Source organism: Moschus berezovskii, chromosome 17 (assembly GCF_049115385.1).
Source record: "Moschus berezovskii isolate FMDL1 chromosome 17, NW_MosBer_1.0, whole genome shotgun sequence".
NCBI classification, from domain to species: Eukaryota; Metazoa; Chordata; class Mammalia; order Artiodactyla; family Moschidae; genus Moschus; species Moschus berezovskii.
Window position 1 is genome coordinate 55,128,561 of NC_142476.1, and position 27,781 is coordinate 55,156,341.

The following is a 27,781-nucleotide window of genomic DNA, read 5'->3' on the forward strand; positions in this document are numbered from 1 at the left end:
TTTCAAAAAGATGAAAAAAGGAGTAGAACCACAAATTAACTACAAATTAATAGTTTAAAAGACCACAAAAAGACACACTAGAGCTATACCATTCAGGCCCACTGAACCTGAAGGAATAAGATTAAATATGATTTCTAAGCAAGTCATAACATTGTTGAGTTGGAATTTTAGGTAATGAAGATTCAAGAACAAACCATAAACTGGTTAATGCTAAATTTAAAAGGCAAAAAAACATTAATGGGTACTTAACAGAAATCTCTTTTCAAACAAAATATGTTATAAAACTCCAATCAAGAAATTAATCAACTTTGTTAAAACTCAGTTTACACTTCACTTTATTTAAACCGTTCTACTTACTCAAGCGTTTGTGAAAACCAAAGCTGTACCGTGTATCACATGGCGGCTCCCTCTTTGTAACATCTACACTTCTAGCTAATGTGCACAGGCAAGGAGACAGGCTGGGGAGCCAAGGCTTTATGTTTTCTCACCTGGTAACTTACTTTCATAATTCTCTTTTTCCTGTGACACACACAGAAGCCTTTATTACATATGCACTAGGCCCAACCCGGGGCATATTCAAGAGCAATTACCTTCGGTCTGGTGGGAGGACAATGAGCTACTGTACAAGCTCGGTAATTATGAGCAATGTTTGAGTAAAATATCAACCCCTTTCCATTTGTTGAAGGGAACCAAGAAAACAATTCTTCAATTATTCATCAATATTAATTTCTACTTGTGATCACTTATCAAAGAATGAAAATATATCTAAGGTTTAGGGCTCATTCTTTCTGCCTTTCTCCCAAATTGGTAACATACAGGGAAAGAACAAATATTCTACAATAGGGGTTGGCAAACTTTTTCCATAGAAGGTCAGATAATAAATATTTTAGGGTTTGTGGACCATGAGGAAAAATTAAGGATATTATATATGAAGAGAAAAAACAAATTTTTAATGATGAAATTCAAATTATAATAACAATAAAGGTGGTTTTTTTTTTTGTAATATAGATCTAATAATGAAAAGAACAGTTCTTTTTATTTGGGATGTGTGTTTGCATGCATGCTCAGTCATGTCCAACTCTTTGAGGTCCCATGGACTGTAGTCATCAGGCTCCTCTGCCCATGATATTTTCCAGGCAAGAATACTGGAGTGTGCCATGCCCTACTCCAGGGGATCTCCTGACGTAAAGACCGAACCCTCAGCTCTGGCATTTCCTGCACTGGCAGGCACCTGGGAAGTCCTTTTATTTGGGATAACACTTGGCTTAAGTGATATTCAAAGTCAGTGTTCCACTATTATCAAACTGATTGCAAATATTCTCAGAAGGCCTAAGAACCCTAATTTGCCAACCCTTGATCTAAAATACTGAGGCAAATTTGCTGTAGCAGAAACTAGTTGAGACACCCACATTATTATGTTATAGCCCTTATTCTTTCTGCCCATTCAACCTCTCTCCTACAGATGTTTTGTCCTCTCTCTCTTTCTTGCCTAGTTGCACCCTGAGAATGAGTGCCCTCTCGCTAAAGCTGTATAAAGCACATGATGTCTAGAAAGCACATGATGTCAGTAAAATGCTCCTGTCCTTTGTGAGCATTCTTCATTCCAGAAAGGAGGTCATACAATGATACCCTTGAGGACCATCAGCATCGGTTCTAGAACCACCTGATGCCAGCACTGATGATCTTAAGTAATGTCTCCATGAGGAAAGAAGAATGTAAGACGACAACAGCCCTGATCCTTATCTACAACCCTGTTTTCCACTCTGAAACTGTAAGACCCCTTGCCATCCCTCAGGAAAGGGACAGTCTAGACAGCATTAGCCTGCTGTGGCCCTCTTTGCCTGGAAAAGTACTGGGTTGCCCAAAAGGCTCCTTGGGTTCTGTAGCATCTTATAGGAAAACCCGAATGAACCTCTTGGCCAACCCAATAACAAAGCTACTCTTTGCCCCTCCTCCAAAGCTCTGTCTTCACGTTTCTATTCGGCACTGGTGAACAGAAGCCAAGTTTTTGGCAACAAAAGAACATCATTTTATAGTTTATTAAAAAGATGTTTCTCCTTTTTTTCATAAAACTGTAAATCTATGAAGGCAGATACTCAAAGTCAGCAGGATCGTACAGGGGAAAGAACACTGGACTCTGAGTCAGAAACTTAAGTCTCTACTGCCACTTATTACATGACCTTGGGCAAACCATTTAACTTGCACACACCCCCACCCCCGCAACCCCCACAACCCCTATATTCTACAGTGCTTTCAGAATAATGCAAACACAAGAGTATTTTTCTCCTATAGATGAAATTGCTGAGAGATCCTTAGGGAAGGGACTGCCTCCTAATGTTTGTATCATCAGCTTACTTTAAAGGTATTTGGTGCAGAAAAGGGGAATATGTTTTGAAATTCATCAATATTAACATTAACACATCACCTAGAAGATTTCATTTCAACATCCAATAATTATTTAAAAATTGCTGAATTTTTTCCCACTACACAAAATCAGTAATTACTCATTTATAATCTGACAAACTTTTTAGATCATATGCAGTTCAGCTATAAAACAGTTATTAGGGATCATCACTTGGTGATTTTAAATTAATATACTTTCAAATGTCACCAATATCACCTAATAAAGTTTGATTACCATTTAATTAGAAAAATATACTATAGGCAGTGAATTTAAGAGTTAGGCCCACATGTACTGACATGGAATCCAAACATTCCTTTTGTCACAGGCCCCACAAATAAAAAGTTCCCTGGTCAAATAAGTGTGGGCAATGCTGCATACTATATCTCTTTGGAGTTGCACAATGTATATTCATATATTAAAGGCTCTGAGGGATCCTATAGTATAATCTCCTCCTTTAATCCAGCATTTCCTGAATTTATCTACTCATGGAGTTCTCTTTCACCTAATAACTATTATTCTACAGACCTAGACTTAAAAGTTACACTATTTATGGAATTAAAAGTATCTGAACATCTGTCTCAGACCTTCCTATTTGAAGGTCAGACTAAACTTTCTGACTTTAATCCCTTTACTTTTAATTTCAACTTTGCTCTCCAAAAATGTTTTGGATTCAAATTTTTCTAGTTGTTCACATTTACTGCATGTTTCCCTTTCAATAATAGCCCTAGCAGCAAGGATACATCCGTCTCATGATGGCTACTGCTCAAATGTCCACTGAGAGGAAGTTCTGTCTCCTTTAGCCAATCCTGCTTATCTTCTGAGGCAGTTATAGGAAACGCAAGCAACCAACAAACGTCAGTCATGATAAGTTCACCCTTTCTCAGGCCATGTGATTCACTGTAGTAACTCTTCTTCACTAACAACAGTTATCATGATATTACATAGGATTAGGACTAATAGCTGAATTATCTACTTTACTGTAAAATTAAGATCAAATGAAACAATGTATGTGAAAGTGCTTTGTAACTCTAATCCTCATTACAAACAAGTAACAACAAATAATAATTTAATTGCACAGAGGCCTTGCAATGACTTTTAATTACTAATGATAATGTCATATGTAACTTTTCTTTTTTGCCAAGAGTCATGCTAACTGCTTTCATAATAGTTACAATTTAACTGCTCTTTTTCCCATTAATCCCCAGCTTATTACTTTCGTTTCAGTTTCTAACTTGCTTATTCTAATACTACAAAAAGCCTCTGGTGACGATGAAATGCTGTTGCACACAGCTGAATTGAATTCAATTAAACATTTATTAGCATGATCTTCACTTCCTAAACACATTTAAACCCTCTTTAAAGAGTTTGCTGTTGGAGATCTGCTTGCTGCAAAACTGACTTCTACAGAATAGTTTCTCATCTCACTCCACCCTGCCCCGCCCACCCCCCCAAAAATAAAGAAAATAGTTTCTTCATAACTCACTCCATCCAAGAAAAACCTGAAATAAGAGGTGCTCACTTTGGGACATGCTAAGACTCATCTATGTCTAAGTGATGATAGTAGACAGTAGGCTGTAAGGGTCTGAATCACAAGAGAAAAGATCTAAGTTATAGATAGATTTGGAAGTCGTATATATTAAAGCAGTGAAAGGAGAAGAGAAAGAGGGCTCAGAAACATTAATATTTAAAAGGTAAACCAGAAGAAGAGGAGGATTAAAAAACTATAGGCCGTACCAGGTGGCACAGTGGTAAGTAAGAATCTGCCTGTCAAAGCAGGGGACACGGGTTGGATCCCAGGTCTGGGAAGATTCCACACATCCCAGAGCGATGAAGCCTATGCATCACAACTGCTGAGCCTGTGCTCTAGAGCCGGCGCACCCTAGAATCCACAGGTGGCAACTAGGGAGCCTGAGCACCACACCTACCAAAGCCTGTGTGCCAAGAACCTATGATCTACAACGAGAGGCTACAAAATGAGAAGCCCCTGCACTACAACAAAGAGTAGCCCGTGATCACTGCAACTAGAGAAAGCTGATGAAAAGCAATGAAGACTCAACACAGTCAAAAAAAAAAACAAACACAAAAAACTATAGCTAGAGCAGTGGTGTCCAACAAGACTTCGTACAATGATGAAAATGTTCTATATCTGTGCTTTCTAATAGCCACAGTCACTTGTGACTATTGAGCACTTAAATGTGGCCAGTGTGACTGAAAACCTGAAAAGAAAACCTAAAAATGTTTTAATTTTTAAGAAAATATTAATTTAAATTAGCCACATGTCGCTACTGTGCTGGACAGTGAAGGCCACAGAGTAGATGGAAAATAAGATCAACTCATAGAAATCATAGAATTTAAAAAAGTGGGAATGAGCAATAGCATGAAATGCTCTACAAAGGACAAGCAAAGTAGGACTAAAAAGTAACTAATGTAGTTAGCAAGTATTCTGAGTTGAATTGTGTCCCACCCCAAATATTCATAATGTTGTCCCATACTTCAGAATGTGACCTTATTTGGAAATAGAGTCTTTGCAGATGTAATTAATTAAGATGAGCTCATACTGGAGTAGTGTGCATTTCTAATCCAATATGATTGATGTCCTTATAAAAAAGGATAAATTTGGACACAGAGACACACACACATAGGGAAAATGCCACATGAACAAAAATGCAGAGATCATGGTGATGTGTCTATAAGACACGGAATACAAGAAATTCCCAGCAAGCCACCAGAAACTAGGAGAGAGGCCTGGAATAGATCCTTCTCTACTGCTGCAGAGGTAGCATGGCTCTGCCAACACACTCATCTTGGACTTTGTTGTTGTTGATGCTTAGTCACTAAATCATGTCCAACTCTTTGGTGACCCCATGGATTGTAGCCCACCAGGCTCCTCTGTCCATGGGATTCTCCAGGAAAGAATATATGTGGGTTGCCTTTTCCTACTCCAGGGGAATCTTTTCAACCCAGGATCAAACCCAAGTCTCCTGCATTGGTAGGCAGATTCTCTACCACTGAGCCACCAGAGAAGCCCATGATCTTGGACTGTGCTGTGCTGTGCTTAGTTGCTCAGTCGTTTCCGACTCTTTGTGACCCCATGGACTGTAGCCCACCAGGCTCCTCTGTCCATGGGGATTCTCCAGGCAAGAATACTGGAGTGGGTTGCCATAACCTCCTCCAGGGGATCTTCCCAACCCAGGGATTGAACCCAGGTCTCTTGCATTGTGGGCAGATTCTTTACCAGCTGAGCTACCAGGGAAGCCCGGATCTTGGGCTGCTAGACTCCAAAATTGTGAGACAATAAACTTCTGTTGTTTAAGTCACCAGTTTGTGATACTTTCTTTCAGTAACCCTAACCAATGCAATAAGAAAAAGGTATTCTATATCTGCCAGTTGTTTGTCTATCTACCTAAATCTTTAAAAAGGTATGCTCTTATTTACTTAAATCTTTATCTTCTAGTGGACAGAGAACATAGCTGTAAAAATTTGCTCTCACTACTGTTTAACAGCAGTAGTCATCTAATAAATACTACCCAACAATGTTAATATTCAATCATATATCTGAAGTGTAAACACTGTATTAAAAAACAAACATGAAGAGATATGAAGCACAGATGATTCCCAAGGGCTATTTGGGGTTTGGTTCCCTGGCTCAAACAAACATTCCTTCATCTTATCGTCATAAATTTCGTGTTTTAAAAACAATTATGGCGCAGACGCGAGAGACGCCCGGCTCCCGGCGGCGCAGACGCGAGAGACGCCCGGCTCCCGGCGGCGCAGACGCGAGAGACGCCCGGCTCCCGGCGGCGCAGACGCGAGAGACGCCCGGCTCCTGGGGGCGCAGACGCGAGAGACGCCCGGCTCCCGGCGGCGCAGACGCGAGAGACGCCCGGCTCCCGGCGCAACCGACCACGTGCAGAATCGTGGCTGAGAGGAGCTGCCCCGCGCCCAGAGTTAGGGCGGTGGCCGAGAGGAGCTGTACCACGTCCAGGAGGCAGTGGCTGCTTGGGCACCGGAGGGCCGGGAGGAGCTGATCCACATTCAAAGCAGGAGGGGCGGCCTTGAGGAGATACCCCTCGTCCAAGGTAAGCTGCAGCCGCTGCGCCTTGCTGGAGCAGCTGGGAAGAGATACTCCACGACCAAGTGGAATATAAGAATCCAGTGTTCTGGGGAGGAAGGAACAAGACGGCGAGACCACTTTCTTCCCCACAAATTCATCAGAAGAACATTTGAACGTGGAGTAAAGTCCACAAAACAACTTCTGAATACTGGCAGAGGACATCAGGCTCCCAGAAAAGTAGCCCATTGTCTTCTAAAGGAAAGAGAAGAAATCCAGCTCCACCCACCAGAACACTGACACATGCTTCCCTAACCAGGGAACCCGGACAAGTCACCTGTCCAACCCCACACACAGCGAAGAAACTACATAATAAAGAGAACTCCACAAACTGCAAGAAGAGGGACAGGACACCCCAAGCAAAGCAATATAAGCAAGATGAAGAGGCAGAGAAATACCCAGCAAGTAAAGGAACAAGATAATTGCCCACCAACACAAACAAAAGAAGAAGATATAGGGAATCTACCTGATAAAGAATTTCGAATTTTGATGGTGAAAATGATTCAAAATCTTGAAAGTAAAATGGAGTTACAGATAAATAACCTGGAGAAAAGGATTGAGAAGATGGAAGAAAGATTTAATAAAGACTTAGAGGAAATAAAAAAGAGTCAATATACAATGAATAATGCAATAGATGAGATCAGAAACACTCTGGAGGGAACAAACAGTAGAATAACAGAGGCAGAAGACAGGATAAGCGAACTAGAAGATAGAATTGTAGAAATAAATGAAACAGAGAGGAAAAAAGAAAAACGAATTAAAAGAAATGAGGACAATATTAGAGACCTCTGGGACAATGTGAAATGCTCCAACATTCGAATCATAGGAGTCCCAGAAGAAGAAGACAAAAAGAAAGACCATGAGAGAATACTTGAGGAGATAATAGTTGAAAACTTCCCTAAAATAGGGAAAGAAATAATCACCCAAGTCCAAGAAATCCAGAGAGTCCCCAACAGGATAAACCCAAGGCGAAATACTCCAAGACACATATTAATCAAATTAACAAAGATCAAACACAAAGAACAAATATTAAAAGCAGCAAGGGAAAAGCAGCAAATAACACTCAAGGGGATTCCCATAAGGATAACAGCTGATCTTTCAACAGAGACTCTTCAGGCCAGAAGGGAGTGGCAAGATATACTTAAAGTGATGAAAGAAAATAACCTACAGCCCAGATTACTATACCCAGCAAGGATCTCATTCAAATATGAAGGAGAAATCAAAAGCTTTACAGACAAGCAAAAGCTGAGGGAATTCAGCATCACCAAACCAGCTCTCCAACAAATGCTAAAGGATCTTCTATAGACAGGAATCACAGAAAGAGTGTATAAACTTGAACCCAAAGCAATAAAGAAAATGGCTACGGGATCGTACTTATCAATAATTACCTTAAACGTAAATGGGTTGAATGCCCCAACCAAAAGACAAAGGCTGGCTGAATGGATACAAAAACAAAACCCCCATATATGTTGTCTACAAGAGACCCACCTCAAAACGAGGGACGCATACAGACTGAAAGTGAAGGGCTGGAAAAAGATAGTCCATGCAAATAGAGACCAAAAGAAAGCAGGAGTAGCAATACTCATATCAGATAAAATAGACTTTAAAACAAAGGCTGTGAAACGAGACAAAGAAGGAAACTACATAATGATCAAAGGATCAATCCAAGAAGAAGATATAACAATTATAAATATTTATGCACCTAACATAGGAGCACCGCAATATGTAAGACAATTACTAACAAGTATGAAAGGGGAAATTAACAATAACACAATAATAGTGGGAGATTTTAACACCCCACTTACATCTATGGATAGATCAACTAAACAGAAAATTAACAAGGAAACACAATCTTTAAATGATATAATAGAAGAGTTAGACCTAATAGATATCTATAGGACATTTCACCCCAAAACAATGAATTTCACCTTTTTCTCAAGCGCACACGGAACCTTTTCCAGGATAGATCACATCCTGGGACATAAATCTAGCCTTGGTAAATTCAAAAAAATTGAAATCATTCCAAGCATCTTTTCTGACCACAATGCAGTAAGATTAGATCTCAATTACAGGAGAATAACTGTTAAAAGTGCCAACATATGGAGACTGAACAACACGCTGCTGAATAATGAACTAATCATAGAAGAAATCAAAAGAGACATCAAAATATGCATAGAAATGAATGAAAATGAAAACACAACAACCCAAAACCTCTGGGACACTGTAAAAGCAGTGCTAAGGGGGAAGTTCATAACAATACAGGCATACCTCAAGAAACAAGAAAAAAGTCAACTAAATAACCTAACTCTACATCTAAAGCAACTAGAAAAGGAAGAAATGAAGAACCCCAGGGTCAGTAGAAGGAAAGAAATCATAAAAATTAGGGCAGAGATAAATGCAAAAGAAACAAAAGAGACCATAGCAAAAATCAACAAAGCCAAAAGCTGGTTCTTTGACAAGGTGAATAAAATTGACAAACCACTAGCCAGACTCATCAAGAAACAAAGGGAGAAGAACCAAATCAATAAAATTAGAAATGAAAATGGAGAGATCACAACTGACAACACAGAAATACAAAGGATTATTAGAGAATACTAGCAGCAATTATATGGCAATAAAATGAATAACCTGGAAGAAATGGACAAATTCCTAGAAAAGTACAACTTTCCAAAACTGAACCAGGAAGAAATAGAAAATCTGAACAGCCCCATCACAAGCACGGAAATTGAAACTGTAATCAAAAATCTCCCAGCAAACAAAAGCCCAGGTCCAGACGGCTTCACAGCTGAATTCTACCAAAAATTTAGAGAAGAGCTAACACCTATTCTACTCAAACTCTTCCAGAAAATAGCTGAGGAAGGGAAACTTCCAAACTCATTCTATGAGGCCACCATCACCCTAATCCCAAAACCTGGTAAAGACCCCACAAAAAAAGAAAACTATAGGCCAATATCACTGATGAACATAGATGCAAAAATCCTTAACAAAATTCTAGCAATCAGAATCCAACAACACATTAAGAAGATCATACATCATGACCAAGTGGGCTTTATCCCAGGTATGCAAGGATTCTTCAATATACGCAAATCAATCAACGTAATACACCACATTAACAAACTGAAAAATAAAAATCATATGATTATCTCAATAGATGCAGAGAAAGCCTTTGACAAAATTCAACATCCATTTTTGATAAAAACTCTCCAGAAAGTGGGAATTGAAGGGACATACCTCAACATAATAAAAGCTATATATGACAAACCCACAGCAAACATTATCCTCAATGGTGAAAAACTGAAAGCATTTCCCCTAAAGTCAGGAACAAGACAAGGGTGCCCACTCTCACCACTACTATTCAACATAGTTCTGGAAGTTTTGGCCACAGCAATCAGAGCAGAAAAAGACATAAAAGGAATACAAATTGGAAAAGAAGAAGTAAAGCTTTCACTGTTCGCTGATGACATGATCCTCTACACAGAAAACCCTAAAGACTCTACCAGAAAACTACTAGAGCTAATCAATGATTACAGCAAAGTTGCAGGATATAAAATCAACACACAGAAATCCCTTGCATTCCTATACACTAATAATGAGAAAATAGAAAGAGAAATTAAGGAAACTATTCCATTCACTGTTGCAATGAAAACAATTAAATACTTAGGAATATATCTACCTAAGGAAACAAAAGACTTGTACATAGAAAACTATAAAACACTAGTGAAAGTAATCAAAGAGGACATGAATAGATGGAGAAATATACCGTGTTCGTGGATTGGAAGAATAAATATTGTAAAAATGAGTATACTACCCAAAGTAATTTATACATTCAATGCAATCCCTATCAAGCTACCAACAATATTTTTCACAGAACTAGAACAAATAATCTCACAATTTGTATGGAAATACAAAAAACCTCGAATAGCCAAAGCAATCTTGAGGAAGAAGAATGGAACTGGGGGAATTAACCTGCCGGACTTCAGGCTCTACTACAAAGCCACAGTCATCAAGACAGTATGGTACTGGCATAAAGACAGAAATATAGATCAATGGAACAAAATAGAAAGCCCAGAGATAAACCCACGCTCCTATGGACACCTTATCTTCGACAAAGGAGTCAAGAATAAAAAATGGAGAAAAGACAGTCTCTTTAACAAGTGGTGCTGGGAAAACTGGTCAGCCACTTGTAAAAGAATGAAACTAGAACACTTCCTAACACCATACACCAAAATAAACTCAAAATGGATTAAAGATCTAAATGTAAGACCAGAAACTATAAAACTCCTAGAGGAGAACGTAGGCAAAACACTCTCCGACATAAATCACAGCAGGATCCTCCAAGACCCACCTTCCAGAATATTGGAAATAAAAGCAAAAATAAACAAATGGGACCTAATTAAAATCAAAAGCTTCTGCACAGCAAAGGAAACTCTAAGCAAGGTGAGAAGACAACCTTCAGAATGGGAGACAATAATAGCAAATGAAGCAACTGATAAAGGATTAATCTCCAAATATACAAGCAGCTCCTGCAGCTTAATTCCAGAAAACTAAGTGACCCAATCAAAAAATGGGCCAAAGAACTAAACAGACATTTCTCCAAAGAAGACATAAAGATGGCTAATAAACACATGAAAAAATGCTCAACATCCCTCATCATCAGAGAAATGCAAATCAAAACCACAATGAGATACCATTTCACACCAGTCAGAATGGCTGCTATCCAAAAGTCTACATGCAATAAGTGCTGGAGAGGGTGTGGAGAGAAGGGAACCCTCTTACACTATTGGTGGGAATGCAAACTAGTATAGCCACTATGGAGAACAGTGTGGAGATTCCTCAGAAAACTGGAAATAGAACTGCCATATGATCCAGCGATCGCACTCCTGGGCATACACACCGAGGAAACCAGAATTGAAAGAGACACATGTACTCCAATGTTCATTGCAGCACTGTTTATAATAGCCAGGACATGGAAGCAACCTAGATGTCCATCTGCAGATGAATGGATAAGAAAGCTTTGGTACATATACACAATGGAGTATTTCTCAGCCATCAAAAAGAATGCATTTGAATCAGTTTTAATGAGGTGGATGAAATTGGAGCCAATTATACAGAGTGAAGTAAGCCAGAAAGAAGAACATCAATACCGTATATTAACGCATATATATGGAATTTAGAAAAATGGTAACCTGAACCCTGTATAAGAGACTGCAAAAGAGACATAGGCATTTAGAACAGTCTTTGGGACTCTGTGGGAGAGGGTGAAGGTGGAATGATTGGAGAGAATGGAATTGTAGCATGTATATTATCATAAGTGACCAGTCCAGGTTCGACGCATAAATTTTCCTCTGTTCATTTCTTTGCATTTGTGCTTTTTTAATAAAATTCTTTTTTTAAAAAAAAAAAAGAAAAAAATAAAAATAAAAATAAAAACAATTATCACCAAAAGAGGAACACTTACCTTTGGTTTCTAAGCTTTCAAGAGTAGTCATTGTTTTTCACCAATGAAAATGCACCCCAAGACTTCTACTGATAAACCTAAAAATGCATAAAATTAAAGAATTAAAACAGTATCATATAAATACACTCACCAAGTCCCTGTAATTTTAATATTATGATATTCTACTTGCTTCTCCATTTAGTAAACTTGCATTTGGAAGTGCCCTTAAAGCCCCTTTTCACAAGGTAATATAGTTATGGCTACCAAATATCTTAAAAAAAAACTAGGGGTCACTGACTTTCAAATTTCACTGTATACTCTAAATTATCACCAGTAGAATCTAAATTATCGGATGTGTGTCCTTAAATTTAGCTCAGAAATAGTACTGTAGTTAACATAGGGACTTTTGTATCACTGATGGACACCAGGAATTTAAAAGCAGTTAAACTAATTAAGTCCTCACGAGACATCATTGACACTATTTTGTTCACCAAATCCTGGAGAAGGGAATGGCAGTATTCTTGCCTGGAGAACTCCATGGACAGAGGAGCCTGGTGGACTACAGTCCATGGGATCGCAAAGAAACGGACACGGCCGAGCTTCTAACAAGAACAACACCACCACCACCACCCACTGTTCACTAAATACATCATAGAGGAGCTTCTCTTCAGATGTTTGACAAGCGACAAAAAAATTCATAACTTAATTTGCATTTCTTGGTAATAAAATTAAAATGGCATAGTATATGCTTTCAGAAATGTATGGATGGCCTTAAAGGCGGTACAAGCCTTTCTGGCACAACAGGCAACCTTTCCCTAAATCCAAAGCGGCTCAACACCAAAACTTCAACTCGTACCGCCGTCCGTTCCCAAAATTCCGTCTTAGTTACACAAGTCCGTTCTGGGACTTACCTCTCAGATTCTTACTCTTCCTATTGCAGGGGGCCTCACTTGACAGATTCTTCGTCCAGATCTCACTGGTTTAACGTCAGGCACTCATCTAGCATTCTGAAGCCTATCCGCCCAGGCCTTGGTGACATCAAGCTTCCGGTTCACAAGTAATCACTTCCGATTACTCAGGGTTTCGTTTCCGGAAAATTTTCCAAAAGAAAAATGTCAACTCACTCTGCAATGCATTTAAACTTAAGTAACATAGAACATATAATGTAAGACTTCAGTAAGTGAAAACTGGATAAACTCCTATTAAAAAATGTAGATTATTTGGACGTTAGCCACGTAGTAGCTTCAACTTCCGATTACCTGTCAACTAACGGAAGTGACGATCAGGGAAAGAGGTAGGCGGTGTTCCGTTACCCTAGGCGACGGAGTGAAAAGGCAGTACTGTCGACCGAGTGGGCGGAGGTGCGTTTACTCTTAGCCAATAGGGACGAAGGGGCGGGCCACTGGCGGCCCGGCTGGAGTCCGGCAGTAGGCGGGGCTTTGTTGCCGGAGTAACCCGGCGTTGGTGCTGGTTCGTTCCTGTTGAAAAGATACCTGTTTCCTCGTGCTAAGATCCTGAGGCTATGGTGAGTGCTAGGCGAGGCCAGAAGAAAGGCTCCGGGGTCGTGTATACGTCGCATCCCAAGTCCTGGGGCGTCTGGGCCCTGAGAGGAGTTCGCGTCCCTTCTCTCTTCACCTCCTTTTCTTTTCCTCCCTTTCCAGGCGCCGTCCCTGCAGTTTTCTTGTTTTTCCTGTTTTTTTGTAGCACCATGAATCCCACTTTTGTACTGCTAAGCCTTGAGAGTGATGTGACAGAAAGTTTAGGGGTAAGACACTGAGTCTAACAGTTTGAGGTGAGACATTGTTTCGAACAGACGTGTAAAATGTTTTTATTTTTAATCATTTTTTTCTTCAAGCTCTCAGCTTCACGTTAACGCGCTTCATTTAACACTATGTTGTGGTGTGTATGTTACTTTCTCATTGGCGTGTGTGTGTGTGTCTTTCTGTGTGCGCTCAGTCGTGTCTGACTCATCAGTGACCCCAAGGACTGTAGCTCGCCAGGCTCCTCTGTCCATGGGATTTCCCAGTCAAGAATACTGGATCTGGGTTGCTATTTCCTTTTCTAGGGGATCTTCCCCACCCAGGGATCGAATCCATGTCTCTCTAGTCTCCTGCATTGGCAGGCAGGTTCTTTTAACAGTAGCGCAACCTGGGAAGCCCTACTTTCTCATTACTGATCTGAATATCCTTTTATTCTGAAGTCTTTGCTTTCTTGAGTGGTCAACCACTGTCGCATACCCTATTTAAGGGCCATTTAGTAATAGCTGTATTTTGCATTAGTTCTCTTCTAGCCAGTTAATTACCTTCTAGTTCTGTGCTTTTTAATAAGAATGCCCCTCAAGATCACTTGGAGATCATTTATAGAAAATTCACTTGCTAGAGCTTCATCCCTAGAAATTCTGAATAAATAGGAATAGGGCTCCATATTTGAATTTTTAAAGGCCTGTAGATGATTTTAATTCAGTCACACGTTTGAAAACACCAGGGTTCTAGTGTATTCACTTAATAGCCAAATATTTTAAACATTTACAAATAAGGAACTGGAGGATAGAAGGATGTCCATTGTCAGATGAATTTAGTTATGAACTTAACATCAGAGACTCTCCCATTACCCCTTCTTTCTCCACTACTACTCAGCAACCCATTTTATTACCCCAGTCTGTCTCTGCCCTCCTCCTTCCAATCCCTTTCCAAATCTTCACTTTAAAAAACCCTGTCCCTTTTCCCTCTATATAAAACCAGATGACAGAGTCTAACGGTAAAATTTTTTAACCCCAAGCCTCCAACCTATATATTGATATTTATTTTTACCCATCATTGGGTCTTTTGCTTCTAGTTTATAGAAACAGGTGTTGAAGGATAATGCTTTCATTTTTCTCTAAATCTTATTCCCTCCCACTCCTTACAGGACTTTTTGCTTCAGGTTTTCGTTCTTCTTTCCTGTACTTTCAGCCTCCTCCTCTCCATTTCCTTCTCCTCAGTATCTATGTCATACATCTCAAGAAAATGAAATAAAACAAAAGCCCATTCCCCATCTTGTGTTTATCTGTTCTCCCCACCTATCAGTAAGCTGCTGGAAAGCATAGTACTTCCATTTTTAGCAAATTCTGCTTGTTCACTTGCATCCTCAAAACTCTGTTGTCTGAATTCCTCTCTAACAGCTTCGTGAAGTTGTTCAGTCACTAAGTCATGTCTGACTCTGCAACCCCATGGACTGCAGCACGCCAGGCTTCCTTGTCCTTCAGTGTCTCCCAGAGTTTACTCAAACTCATGCTTATTGAGTCAATGATGCCATCCGACCATCTCATCCTGTCACCCTCTTCTCCTGCTGCCCTTAATCTTTCCCAGCATGAGGGTCTTTTCCAGTGAGTTTGCTCTTTGCATCAGGTGGCCAAAATATTGGAGCTTCAGCTTCAGCATCAGTCCTTCCAATGAATATTCAGGACTGACTTCCTTTAGGATTGATTGGTCTGATCTTGCAGTCCAAGGGATTCTCATGAGTCTTCTCCAGCACAATAGTTCAAAAGCATCAGTTCTTGTATATGCAGCCTTCTTTATGGTTCAACTCTCACATTTATCCATGACTACCGGAAAAACCATACCTTTGACTATATGAACCTTTGTTAGCAAAGTGATGCCTCTGCTTCTTAATATGTTGTCTAGGTTTGTTATAGCTTTTCTTCAAAGGAGCAAGCTTGTTTTAATTCTGTGGCTGTCATCACCCTCTGTAGTGATTCTGGAGCCCAAGAAAAGAAAATCTGCCACTCTTTCCATTTGTTCCCCATCTATTTGCCATGAAGCGAGGGGACTGGATGCCATGATCTTAGTTTTTGAATGTTAAATTTTACACCAACTTTTTCACTCTCCTCTTTCACCTTCATCAAGAGGCTTATTAGTTCCTCTTTGCTTTCTGCTACTGGGGTGGTATCATCTGCATATCTGAGGTTGTTGATATCATGAAGTTGTTCTTGCTTAAATTTTGAATGGCTTTTTAAGTGCCAAATCCAGTAATTTCTCCTCAAAATTTATTCTATTTAGCTTTTCTGTGACAGCTGAAGTATGTGCTCAGACACTCAGTTGTGTCCAGCTCTTTGCAACCCTATGGACTCAGTTATCCGCCAGGCTTCTCTGTCCATGGGATTTCCCAGGCAAGAATACTGGAGTGGGTTGCCATTTCCTTTTCCAGGGAATATTCCTGACCCAGGGGCTGAACCCACATCTCCTGCAATTCAGTTGAATTCTTTATCATTGAGCCACCAGGGAAGCCTGTACAGTGGCATAAGGAGATGAAAAATGACATTTGCAAAATACTGTTTTTTGGTGCCTGCCATTCAGATTTTCCACCAACCCTAAGAGCAGTAAACTCCTCCCTGCACTCTCTGTGCTGGCTGGAGGTGTGTGTGGTGGCTGTTTCAGATTGGGTGGTCAGTGAAGGCTCCTCTGAGGGAGTGACTTTTGTCTTGAAGTCTGAATATTAAGGTGCAGTGATCTGAGGGAAGGTTCTAGATTGTACCAACAACAAGATCAAAAGAGCTTTGAGCTCTGACCTTAAGGTTTAATGTGAACAAATAATAGAAATTAGATTGTGAAGCGGTGTTGGGGGAGTACTGTAGAGAATAGCATGAGATGCCAGTAGAGAGGTAGGCAAAGGGTAAGCCACAAGAACGTAGTTCAGCAGTGTCTTGCAAACTACAGTTGTAACCCGTTATTGGGTCATGAAATTAATTCGTGGTATGTAGCCAACATTAAAAAAGAAAACACATGAAGTAGACTTTTACTGTATTTAATGCATGTATTTCATGAAACTTTAAAAAAAATTCTATGCGTGTTGTGTATACTGGATAATGATGTAGAATATATTTCTTACTGTACGTCATGATCCACAAAGTTCACGATATAATATCCTTTGAGCAATACACACTATAAATGGCAAAATAGTTGAAATCTCAAGGGATGCAGATTCCTTCCTCCTTGGAACTAGTGACAATCTTATTGTGTGGTAGGAAAAACTCTGAATTTAGTGAAAGCGTAAAATTGAGTAGAGTAGAATTTTCAAGTTTCTGCATCCAGATCTTTCTTTTACATCACTTTCTGTCAGTCCTTTATGAGAAAGAGTAGGCCTTCAGAAAAAGAAACAGGTGTCCTTTCTCTGTTCAGTCTGGCCACAGGCATCTGTACTCTGTCAAAGCTGATGGTTGCTATAAGCAGCTGAGAATGGAGCTTGTTTCCTGGTATGGCTTCCTGGTCATTGCAGTTAAATTATCTGCATCTGGTTTGTTACTGTTGTAGCTTCTAGTAGCAGAATTGGGTTCAGGTTTCAGATTTTAGAACCACCTTTATCTCATGAAGCAGAGATAGGCAACTGTAGTTAAGGTTGTCTCCCAAACATGCTGTTTAAGATAAGATAAAGAATATACTCGAGTCATCAATTTATTTACTTTTGTGTATACAGAGAATGGAGAAGATAATTCCAAATATTACCCATTTGTACTCTACAATCAGTGTGCTGCAGGCTTCCGTGGTGGCTCAGATGGTAAAGAATCTGCATGCAGTGCAGCAGACCTGGGTTTGATCTCTGGCTTGGGAAGATCCCCTGGAGAAAGGAATGGCTATCCACTCCAGTATTCTTGCCTGGAGAATTCCATGGACAGAGGAACCTGGAGGGTTATAGTCCATGGGGTTGCAAAAGAGTCAGGCGTGCCTGAGCAACTAACACACACACAGCAGTGTGCCAGTGTGCCTATTTCTCTTAACCTCTAACTTGATATAGTACAAAGGCATGCTTTGTGGTGTTACTATTCAATTTTGTGGATATTAAATTTTTTTCCATTTATATATTAAATTTCATCGTCCTCAATTACTGTTATAGATTCATTTTCCTAAGGAAATAATAAAAGGTCAGGGTAAAGGGAGGGGATGGGAGATGGCAGGTATAGTTCTTGAAGCGTTTCATAGCTCTCATGTACTTTTGGGGCTTCCCTGGTGGCTCAGTGGTAAAGAATCCCCCTGCAGTGCAGAAGACATGGAGACAGGAGTTCCATCCCTGGGTCAGGAAGATCCCCTGGAGTAGGAAATGGCAACACATTCCAGTATTCTTGTCTGGGAAATCCCATGGACAGAGGGGCCTGGTGGGTTACAGTCCACGGGGTTGCAAAAGAGTTGGACACAACTTTGGAACTAAACAACAACAAACTTTTGGGGAAGAGACAGCTAAGCATGAATGATATGTATTTAGCAAGTATTTAATTTGGACAGAAATTTATGGATCTCAAGACGACTGAAGTGACTGAGCAGCAGCAGCAGATCTTGAGATCCATAAATTTCTGTCCAACTTAAATGGATTAGCTGGGAACATTTACTTTTATTACTGGTAGTCTTGAAATTTTACTATGCAATGATTTGATTGTGAAACTATATGTAGGAGCCCTTTTCAGGTCTAATCTGATTCTTGCTATAGAGGCTCAGAATTAGGGCTTTGGAAAAATGGGAAATCCCTCCATCTAGTGGCAAGTACGGGTCTATCATTTTTATTAAACCATCTTGCTCATTAAGTAGTTTATTGAGTATTACTGTGTGTACTCAGGAGAAGGCAGTGGCACCCCACTCCAGTACTCTTGCCTGGAAAATCCCATGGATGGCAAACCCCGGTAGGCTGCAGTCCATGGAGTCGCTAAGAGTCAGACATGACTGAGCGACTTCCCTTTCACTTTTCACTTTCATCATTGGAGAAGGAAATGGCAACCCACTCTAGTGTTCTTGCCTGGAGAATCCCAGGGACGGGGGAGCCTGGTGGGCTGCCGTCTATGGGGTCACTCAGAGTCGGACACGACTGAAGTGACTTAGCAGCAGCAGCAGCAGTAGCAGTGTGTACCCAAATCTCTGAAAGGTGAATATTTGTGCATCTTAGATATTTGAGTATTTTTCATAATTAATTAAAAATTTAATCTCCAAAGGGAGAATGGACCCTATAATAACATGTTCAGTTTTCCTCAGTGCATGCTTGAGAAGCCGATTCAGTTGTGTCCAATTCTTTGCGACGCTATAGACCATAGCCCGCCAGGCTCCTCTGTCTGTGGGATTCTTCAGGCAAGAATACTGGAGTGGGTTGCCACTCCCTTCTCCAGGGGATCTTCCCAACTCAGGAATTGAACCCGTGTGTCTTACGTCTCCTGCATTGGGAGATGGGTTTCTTTACCACTAGTGTCACCTGGGAAGCCCTTTTTTTCTCAGAATTTCCTTTTAAAATCTAGTAACGGCCTTGAGAATTTATCTTGTCTCTCGCTATACACATAGGTCAGGCATGCATCATCAGAACATTTTTAGAACCAAAACTGAAATACTAAGTAGTTACATAGAAGTGGAGCAAAGCCTCTTGAACTCATCCTTCTGCCCTACTGTTGGGTTCCTGCTCCCCTGCTGTAAATGTGAGATACAAAGATGAATTAGACCAGATCTCTGTCTTAAGGAGCTCACTGCCATGGAGGAAGAAGGAAGGCAGGGAGGAGAGCAACGTGATATACGGTAACATTGTAATATTAGGAAGAATTCAATTTCCTCATTTGTAAAATGAACATGATAATCATACTAGCTCCCTCATAGGTATGCTGTTATGATTAAATGAGATAAAGGGCTTAGCTTAATGCTCTATCCGTTGTAAGCTTCCAATACACGTTAACTGTTTTTATTAACTTTTGTTGTTATTGACAGGTGTTGAGATAGAGACCTAGTGAGTATAGGAAGAAAGGAGAGACTAATCAGTAGGTAGGAGTGTCAATTAGAAACAAGATTAGTTAGCTTTACACCTCATGGGAGAAGCTTTCCTAGTCTATCTGACCCAGAGTAGCACCTACAGTTACTCTGGTTCCTCTCCCCTTCTTCACCATTTTTCATCTTGGTGGTTTAGTCACTAAGTCATGTCTGACTCTTGTGATCCCATGGACTATAGGCTGTCAGGCTCTTCTGTCCATGGGATTTACCAAGCAAGAATACTGGAGTGGGTTGCCATTTCCTTCTCCATGGGCTCTTCCTGATCAAAGGATTGAACCTGGGTCTCCTGCATTGCAGGTGGATTCTTTACCTGCTCCTGATAAAGCATTGCACAGCTGCAATTTCAATAATGATAGTGCCTGATGTTTACATAATGTTTTCCATTGTTTAAGGCATTTAAGAGTCTAAACTAATTCAGAGTGTCCTTTAGAGATAGAAATTGTGTGTGAGGAGGAAGATCAAAATCTGTAGAGAGCAGAGAAGTCCAGACATTCAAGGAAGAAGAATAATGCTCTGCAAAGATAGTAGAAAAGAAGGAAAGTTGACTTTCCACTGAATTTCCCTGCGAGTCCCTTTGGTAGATTGAAGGCAAAAAGATAAAGAGACAGCAGAGGATGAGATGGTTAGATAGCATCACCGACTCAATGGACATGGATTTGACAAACTCAAAACAGTGAGGTGAAAGTCGCTAAGTCGTGTTTGACTCTTTGCGACCCCATGGAATTCTTCAGGCCAGAATACTGGAGTGGATAGCCGTTCTCTTCTCCAGGGGATCTTCCCAACCCAGGGATCGAACTGAGGTCTCCCACATTGCAGGCAGATTCTTTATCAGCTGAGCCATAAGGTCAGCTGTTTTATTCTGAGAGAACGCTAGATTCATTAACTCATTCAACAATGACTTTTAAGTTCCTATTATTTCCCAGATAGTGTTCTAGGCACCCAGGATGTAGCAATGTCTGGCAAAGGATGGGGAGTCACACAATTAAAAAAGAAACATGTAATGTAGTGTTAATTATTGATAAATGCACTGAAAAATTAGATTATGGGAAAAAGGAGTGGATAAAGTAGTATTCTTTCTACTGGTATTTACTGGGTGGTCAGGGAAGCTTATCTTGCTTGCTAACATTTGAGCAGAAAGCTGAATGCAGTGATTTTTAGAGAACCCTGGTAATCCTAGCAGTGGAGCAGTCCAGACAGAGGGAATACCAAGGATGAAGATTCTGAGGTGGGAGCCTGCAGGGATGAGCAAGAAGGCCAGTAAGATTGGAGCAGAGAGGGTGAAGGAGAAAAGAGCAGAAATGTTGAAAGGTAGCCTGAGGCCAGATCATATAAGCTCTGTGTGGTACGAAATCATAAATCCTTAGAGCTGAAAGAGACTTTTGTTTCTGAAACTGAGGTTGAGGCCTGTTGGTGGATTGTGAACTCTAAACTGTGAATAGCGATTAGCTTTTACAAAAGTGTAACGTATCAGTACATTGCACATTCTGGAGGATAAGAATTGTTTGATAGAACTTTTCTTCATTTGTGGGGGGTGTGTGTGTGTACTGGTTTTGGTGAAATTTATAGTTATTACTGTAAGTTTTGGTGAAAAAAAGTAAAATGCTTGTGAACCACTGATTTAGTCTTACATCCAAATTTTGTAGATGGGGAAGCTCAAGTTAGGAAGTACTCAGAGGTTCAAGTGATTTCTTGCTCAGCAAGCTCTTCTTGCTGCCACACCGTGCTCCTGTCTAGATGTTTTATGCATGTCTGGATGTAGATGTGACTGACTCCATGCTGCATTAGTTCTAATTTCTGTTTTTTAAAATATTTTATTTGTTTTTCTCTACTCTGGGTCTTCATTGCTGCTTTCTCTAGTTGCAGCAAGTGGGGAGTACTCACTAGTGGTGGGGCACAACCTTTTCACTTGGTGGCTTCACTTGTGGAGCACGGGCTCTAGGCTTGGAGGCTCCGTAGTTGTGGTATATGGGCTTAGTTACCCTCAGGGCACGTGAATCTTTCCGGACCAAGGATTGAACCCATGTCCCCTGCATTGGCAGGCAGATTTTAACACTGGACCACCAAGAAAGTCCTCTAATTTCTTAAGTAAGGAAGGAATTACAAGCTTTATTTAGTCAATACCATATCAGTAAGTATTAGGATAGCAACTTTAGTTCTGTTTTGTGATCCTTTTTTACACTGTTTGACTTATATCCCTTTGCATTCTTTATTTTCCTAAATATCCTTTTTATTTCCCTAGGAAAGAAAGCTATCCAAAGTGAAGAGATAGAGAGGGAGAGAAAGAAATGCAGGACCCAGAGAGAGGGAGAGGGACAGACATCTAAAATCCAGGAGAGAAAAGAGAGAAATCTCCAAGGCCATGAGAAAGAGAGAGGGAGAAGTAGCCACATCTCTGACTTGCCTACTCTTCCTGCCGTTTCCATGGTCCCCACTGCTCCTTCCTGCAGGCCTGTCTTCTGGGAAGACAGTGCTGGTGAAGAAGGGGCTCCGTCCACTTTCAGAGACATGCACTGGGAATTTACCTCTGTAATCTGCCTTCTGGCTCTCAGAGGAGAGCTGAGGAGAGTGAGCTCCTGGAGAGCAGGGTTTATTTACTATGCTCCTTGACATTCCTAGGCCTGGTCCATGAAGGTCCTCAGTAATGCTGTGCTTGAAAGACCTTCCTAATTAATACACTGAGCTGTCATGAGACTGTTCCTATCTGTTACAACTAAATTGTCACTTCTACAAACAATAAATCTGTAATATGAAACGGAAGGAGGGTTAGGCTCAAAAGAAACTTAATTTTGGAGAACTGCAAAGGTAGATTAATGAAGTTTGATGATATTAATCCAAAGATTTTAAAAAAAGATTATTTTACAAACACATATACACATACACACATATACTAGATTAATCCCTTCCTTTCTTTAATGTCATGAGAAAGATGTTCTTGAAATTGTTTAACAGGATTTAAAATAATTATTGTTTTGAATTGTTTAAAACCCCATATGTCACATAATGGGGTTTTAGACAATTCAAAACAATAATTTTTAAAATTCCCTGGAACAGGAAATGACAACCCACTTCAGTATTCTTGCCTGGGAAATTCCATGGACAGAGAAGCCTGGCAGGCTACAATCCATGGGGTTTCAAAGAGTCAGATATGACTGAGCACACATGAATGTAATATGTTAGATGTTAGAAAGCAAATGAAGAGAATTCAGTGGATGTTTTTCTTCTTTCATAAGAGTTGTTGTTTGAACCTGATCATTTCTTCAGTGATTAAAAAAATATATGCTTTAAATCTACTTGGGACTAGTTGGGGGAAGTATCAAAAAAAAGCTCAGATTAGGTCCTTTTTATGGGAGCAATTAGAGAGAAATGAAATTGTTGACCTGGCATGTGTTGTCTTTTCATTAAAATATTTCTTAAAGCCCTGATGACTGAAAGGGGATCTAGTGAAAACTAAGTTAACTTATTAGCTTATAAATCAGAATGGGAAATCTTCTTTTCTTAGTAACTAATATCAATCATTTATTTTAGGCCTACTAAAGTTCTTTTCATGTAGGGAAACAGTCTCAGTGTTAAAAGACACCCAAAGTTATACTGCTGTTGAGTGGCTGGGCCCTGATTTGAACCTGTTTAGCCTGGAAACCTGAACTGTTTCTCGTCTGCTGCAACTGGGGTCATGGTGTTTAAATTTTTTAGGAATAAATTTCTTCTTCTTTTTTTTCATAACTATAGAGAGATGTGAAGACTCTTCCTTTTTGAAAACTCAATTTCTAGAGCATATGCGTGATACAAATTTTCTTCAAAAAGTCATAATTCATAATTCATAGTTATGGCCTCTGCAAAATGACCATGGTTCAATACAGAATTACAGGGCTGTCTGACTGAGGGGTGTTTATCAAATGGCTGCGTGGCCTGGATATGTTGAAATCCACATTGAACATTAGGTGGCGCTCCTTCACCACTGGATACATTTTTCTGGGGGAATGATAGTTTTATGGATATTATTAGTTGCTCATTAATTTTAATTTTATTGATATGGTATACAAATACCGTTCATCTGGAAAGAACGCAGTATCACGGATTATTTCTCATGAAGACACACACTTTTCCTTTTTATAAATTAGGAAACTGAAACCTAGATGATGAAAAGAAGGGCCTTCTTGGGGATTAAAATTGAAAGTGGCTTCTTTGAAGAATCTGTTACTTCACCAAAATATCCTTTGCCCTGTTTAAAAGAAGCCCCAAACAGTAAACTACTAAATTTAAAATAATGCAGGAGTCACATGAAATAATGTAGGCAAAAACTTTTCCAAACAGTAGGGAGGATTATCCTAATATGTATCTCTTCAGATAGACTCTCTGATGATCAGTACGTCTAACACTGGCTGATAGAGTTAAGACTTTTGCCGCTTTTATAGAAGTACATTTTTGCTTATAGCCTTTTGAATCTGCGTCACTTGAGCATGTATGTAGTATTTTCTCCAATGACTGATACTCCAAAATACTCAGACTCATTCCTTTCCACATGAGGATAAAGCTAATAGAATCAGTAGCCAACCGTAGTTAATGCTCAATAGTAATAATTGTGATGTTTGCAAAGCTTCATGTATGTTTCGCATCTGTAGCATTCAGTATTTGAAACAGAGGAAACATGGAACCAGTTGGGTTTGTGAAGAGCAACACTTCTCTGTATCGGTAGCCAGGGCCACTGCAGTTCTTCTGTGCACGGTGCACTCTACAACTGAGTGAATTGCAGATATGTTTATTTTTCTAATAGATGATGGAAAATGTTCCAAGGAAAGCACAACTTTTTCTGATTTGTGTAAAAGCCCCAGGTCTGCTAAGGAACAGGCTTGGCACTCAGCGCTATTGGCATTTTCCCTAGAGGTAAAAAGAGCAGAAGATAGAAGAGGGAGCACAGGAGAGAGAAGGTGATATAAAAATAACATTCTAGGATGTGTCTAAATTGCTAAAAGGGTCACAGTGGGGTTAGGGCCTCCACAATGGCAGAGGATGCCCTCCCACCTTATCTGCCCCTCTCCCACCACCTTCAGGTCATACTGACTTTTTTACCCCATGAATTCACCGAGCCTCGTCTTCCTATGGAGGCTTTATACTTTTTGTCATTCTGGAATATTTCTGCCCCAGACTTCTGCATGAATGGGTTATTTCTTATCCTGGTTTTACTTCAAATAGCATCTCCTTATAGAGGGCTTTGCTTTATATTCTAGTTGAAGGAAGATTCCTTAGCGCTGTGTCTCGAATCACTAACTTATGCATTGTCTTGTCTTTATAACACTTATTGTTGCAGGAATCACACTATTTTTAAAAACATGCTATAGGAGAGACAGAAAGTTGGTGAGCAAGCTCCTTGTCAACAGGGCCTTGTCAGTTTTGAATATCCCTATTGTCTGTCTCAGTGCCTGGCAAAGAGAAGAAACTGAATATTTGTTGAATGAATGAAGGAATAAATAAATTCAGCTTTTCAGGCGTGAATAACTTTTTATTTGATAATGACCAGTGGATAAGTTCTGTTTTTTAAATTTGTTCTTTCAACAAATATTTAATAACACTTATTATATGCCATGCATATACTTAGTCCCTTGGACTACATCTGTGAACAAAACAGACAATTCCTGCCCTAGGAGGTCTTAAATTCTCCTGAGGCAGATGTATAATAAATAATCAACATACTGAGTATAATATGCATAATATTTGAAGGTGTTAAATGCTATAGGGAAAAAATAGTCAGGGTGATGAACACTGGGAATGCTAGTAATGATGGTGAATGTAATTGACAGGGAAGTGGCCAGGGTCAGTCTACCAGAGAAGATGATAGCTGAGCAAAGACTGGAAAGTGAGAAATGATACACCAAGCAGACGCTGGAGAGAAAGTATTCCAGGAAGTAGGGCAGCCAATAGAGAGGCTCTTAGGTAGAGAATGCCATGTGTTCAAGTAATAGTGTGGCTCTGACACCACAAGCAAGAGTGATAGTTGTGGGAGATGAAATCAGATAGGTAACTGGAGGCCCGGTTTGCAGGTCATTGAAAGTGGGTTGATTTTATTCTGATTGAAATAGGAAATGTTTGAGTCTGCAGGTTTTAAGAGGAGGGGTGAGGTGGTTCAACATATTTTTACAAGATCTCTTTGACTACTTTTTGGAGAATAGAAAAATAGAATAGAATGTGGTGAAGGACAGTGGTCAAGAATGGAAGTAGAGAGACCGTTTATTAGGTGTAATCTTAGTGAGAGTATGGTGGCTTGGAGCAGTGTGATTGCAATGGAGGTAGTGGAGTGATTTTCACCATTAAGTATGTTGTTAGCTATAGATTTTCTGTGAATCTCCTGAAGGAGTTTCCTTCTCCTCTTAATTTGTTGAGAATTTTTATTATGGATGGTACTGGATTTTGTAAAAGTGTTTTCATGTCTTCTGATGATCATGTGGGTTTTGTCTTTTATTAATAAGGTGAATTATACTAATTAATCTAATTTTTCAGATACAATATCCGCCTGACATTCTTGGCATAAATCCTACTGATTCAGTGTATATCCTTTGTAGTTAGAGCTAACAGGATTTCCTGATGGATCTGAGGTTTCAGAGAAAGAGTGAGTCAGGGATGGAGTTAAAAAATTACCCTTGGGTTACTGCCTAAGCAATGGTAAGGACTGAGTTGCTATTAATGGAGATGTGGAAGATTGATGAGGAGCAAGTTTGGTGAGGGGCTGGAACAGGGGTTTCCCATAGCATCAAAAGAATAAATACTAAGGCATTTTTTTTTAACAGCAGTACAGGATGTACACTGAATACCTCAAAACATTGCTGAGTAAAATTGTAAGATTAAGATCTAAATGAGTGGTGACATTCCATGTTCATGGATTGGAAGAATCAATATAATTTTACTGGCAATTTTCTATAAAGTAAATAGGTTAAAAAAAAACCTGAAAGTAAATAGATTCAATGTTCAGTTAAGTCACTCAGTCGTGTCTGACTCTTTGCGACCCCATGAATCACAGCACGCCAGGCCTCCCTGTCCCAGAGTTCACTCAAACTCATGTCCATCGAATTGGTGATGCCATCCAGCCATCTCATTCTCTGTCGTCCCCTTCTCCTCCTGCCTCCAATCCCTCCCAGCATCAGAGTCTTTCCCAGTGAGTCAACTCTTCACATGAGGTGGCCAAAGTATTGGAGTTTCAGCTTTAGCATCAGTCCTTCCAATGAACACCCAGTACTGATCTCCCTTAGAATGGACTGATTGGATCTCCTTGCAGTCCAAGGGACTCCCAAGAGTCTTCTCCAGCACCACAGTTCAAAAGCATCAATTATTCAGCGCTCAGCTTTCTTCACAGTCCAACTCTCACATCCGTACATGACCACTGGAAAAACCAGATTCAATGTAGTCCCTGTCAAAATTCTAGCGGACATTTTTGTAGAAATTGACAAGCTGATCCTAAGTTGATATGGAAATGTGAAGAACTCAGAACAGTCAAAACAGTTTTAAATGACTAAAACTGGAAGATTTAGACTTCCTGGTTTCAAACCTTAAAGATACAGTAATCAGGACAGTGTAGTGCTGGTGTAAGGCTAGACACAGAGATCAGTGGAACAGGACTGAGAATCCAGAAATAAACCTTTTATGGTAAGTTGATTTTCAACAAGAATGCCAATGCAATTAATTGAAGCAAGAATTCACACAAATACTCACAAATGGTATTGGGACAATTGGATATTCATATTAAAAAAGATACATTTAGACTCTAAATGAAAAGCAATCACAGTAAATTATAGACCTAAACGAAGAGCTAAAACTATAAAGCTCTTAGAAGAAAATACTGGGATAAATATATGTGACCTTGGGTTAGGCAAAGGTCATTCTTAGATATGACAACAAAAGCATAAGTAACCAAAAGTCCCCTTCCCCACCCCCAGTAAATTTATCTGGAATTGGCAATGTGAGGCAAGACGTACCTCTATCCCAACGGATCGTTCTAGGTCCTACAGGACATAGATATTCTATATTCAATTGGGATCACTGAAAAGTTTACCGAAGAGAATAATTACAGAGGTATG

General features: G+C 39.8%; 2 protein-coding genes across 6 annotated transcripts in view; one reads left to right on the forward strand and one right to left on the reverse strand.

Moving 5' to 3' along the window:
* The window catches only part of BLZF1 (basic leucine zipper nuclear factor 1), a 28,288-nt gene extending 15,268 nt beyond the window's left edge, over positions 1 to 13,020 (reverse strand). For both annotated transcript variants that reach the window (XR_016039632.1, XM_055419696.2), the window contains exons 1-2: positions 12,864 to 13,020; positions 11,974 to 12,050 (exon numbers count right to left, since the gene is read on the reverse strand). Coding sequence is in view for 1 of the 2 variants with exons in the window: in XM_055419696.2 (XP_055275671.1) it covers positions 11,974 to 12,004 (31 nt within the window). In the remaining variant the exon portion in view is untranslated. The remainder of the gene's footprint in view (positions 1 to 11,973; positions 12,051 to 12,863) is intronic.
* Positions 13,021 to 13,354: 334 nt separating this feature from the next.
* The window catches only part of NME7 (NME/NM23 family member 7), a 249,687-nt gene continuing 235,260 nt past the window's right edge, over positions 13,355 to 27,781 (forward strand). For 3 of the 4 annotated variants that reach the window (XM_088845487.1, XM_088845489.1, XM_088845488.1), the window contains exon 1: positions 13,355 to 13,477. In XM_088845487.1, the coding sequence (XP_088701613.1) occupies positions 13,475 to 13,477 (3 nt within the window). In that variant the 5' untranslated portion in view covers positions 13,355 to 13,474. The remainder of the gene's footprint in view (positions 13,478 to 27,781) is intronic. The other variant, XM_088845490.1, reaches the window with a different exon arrangement.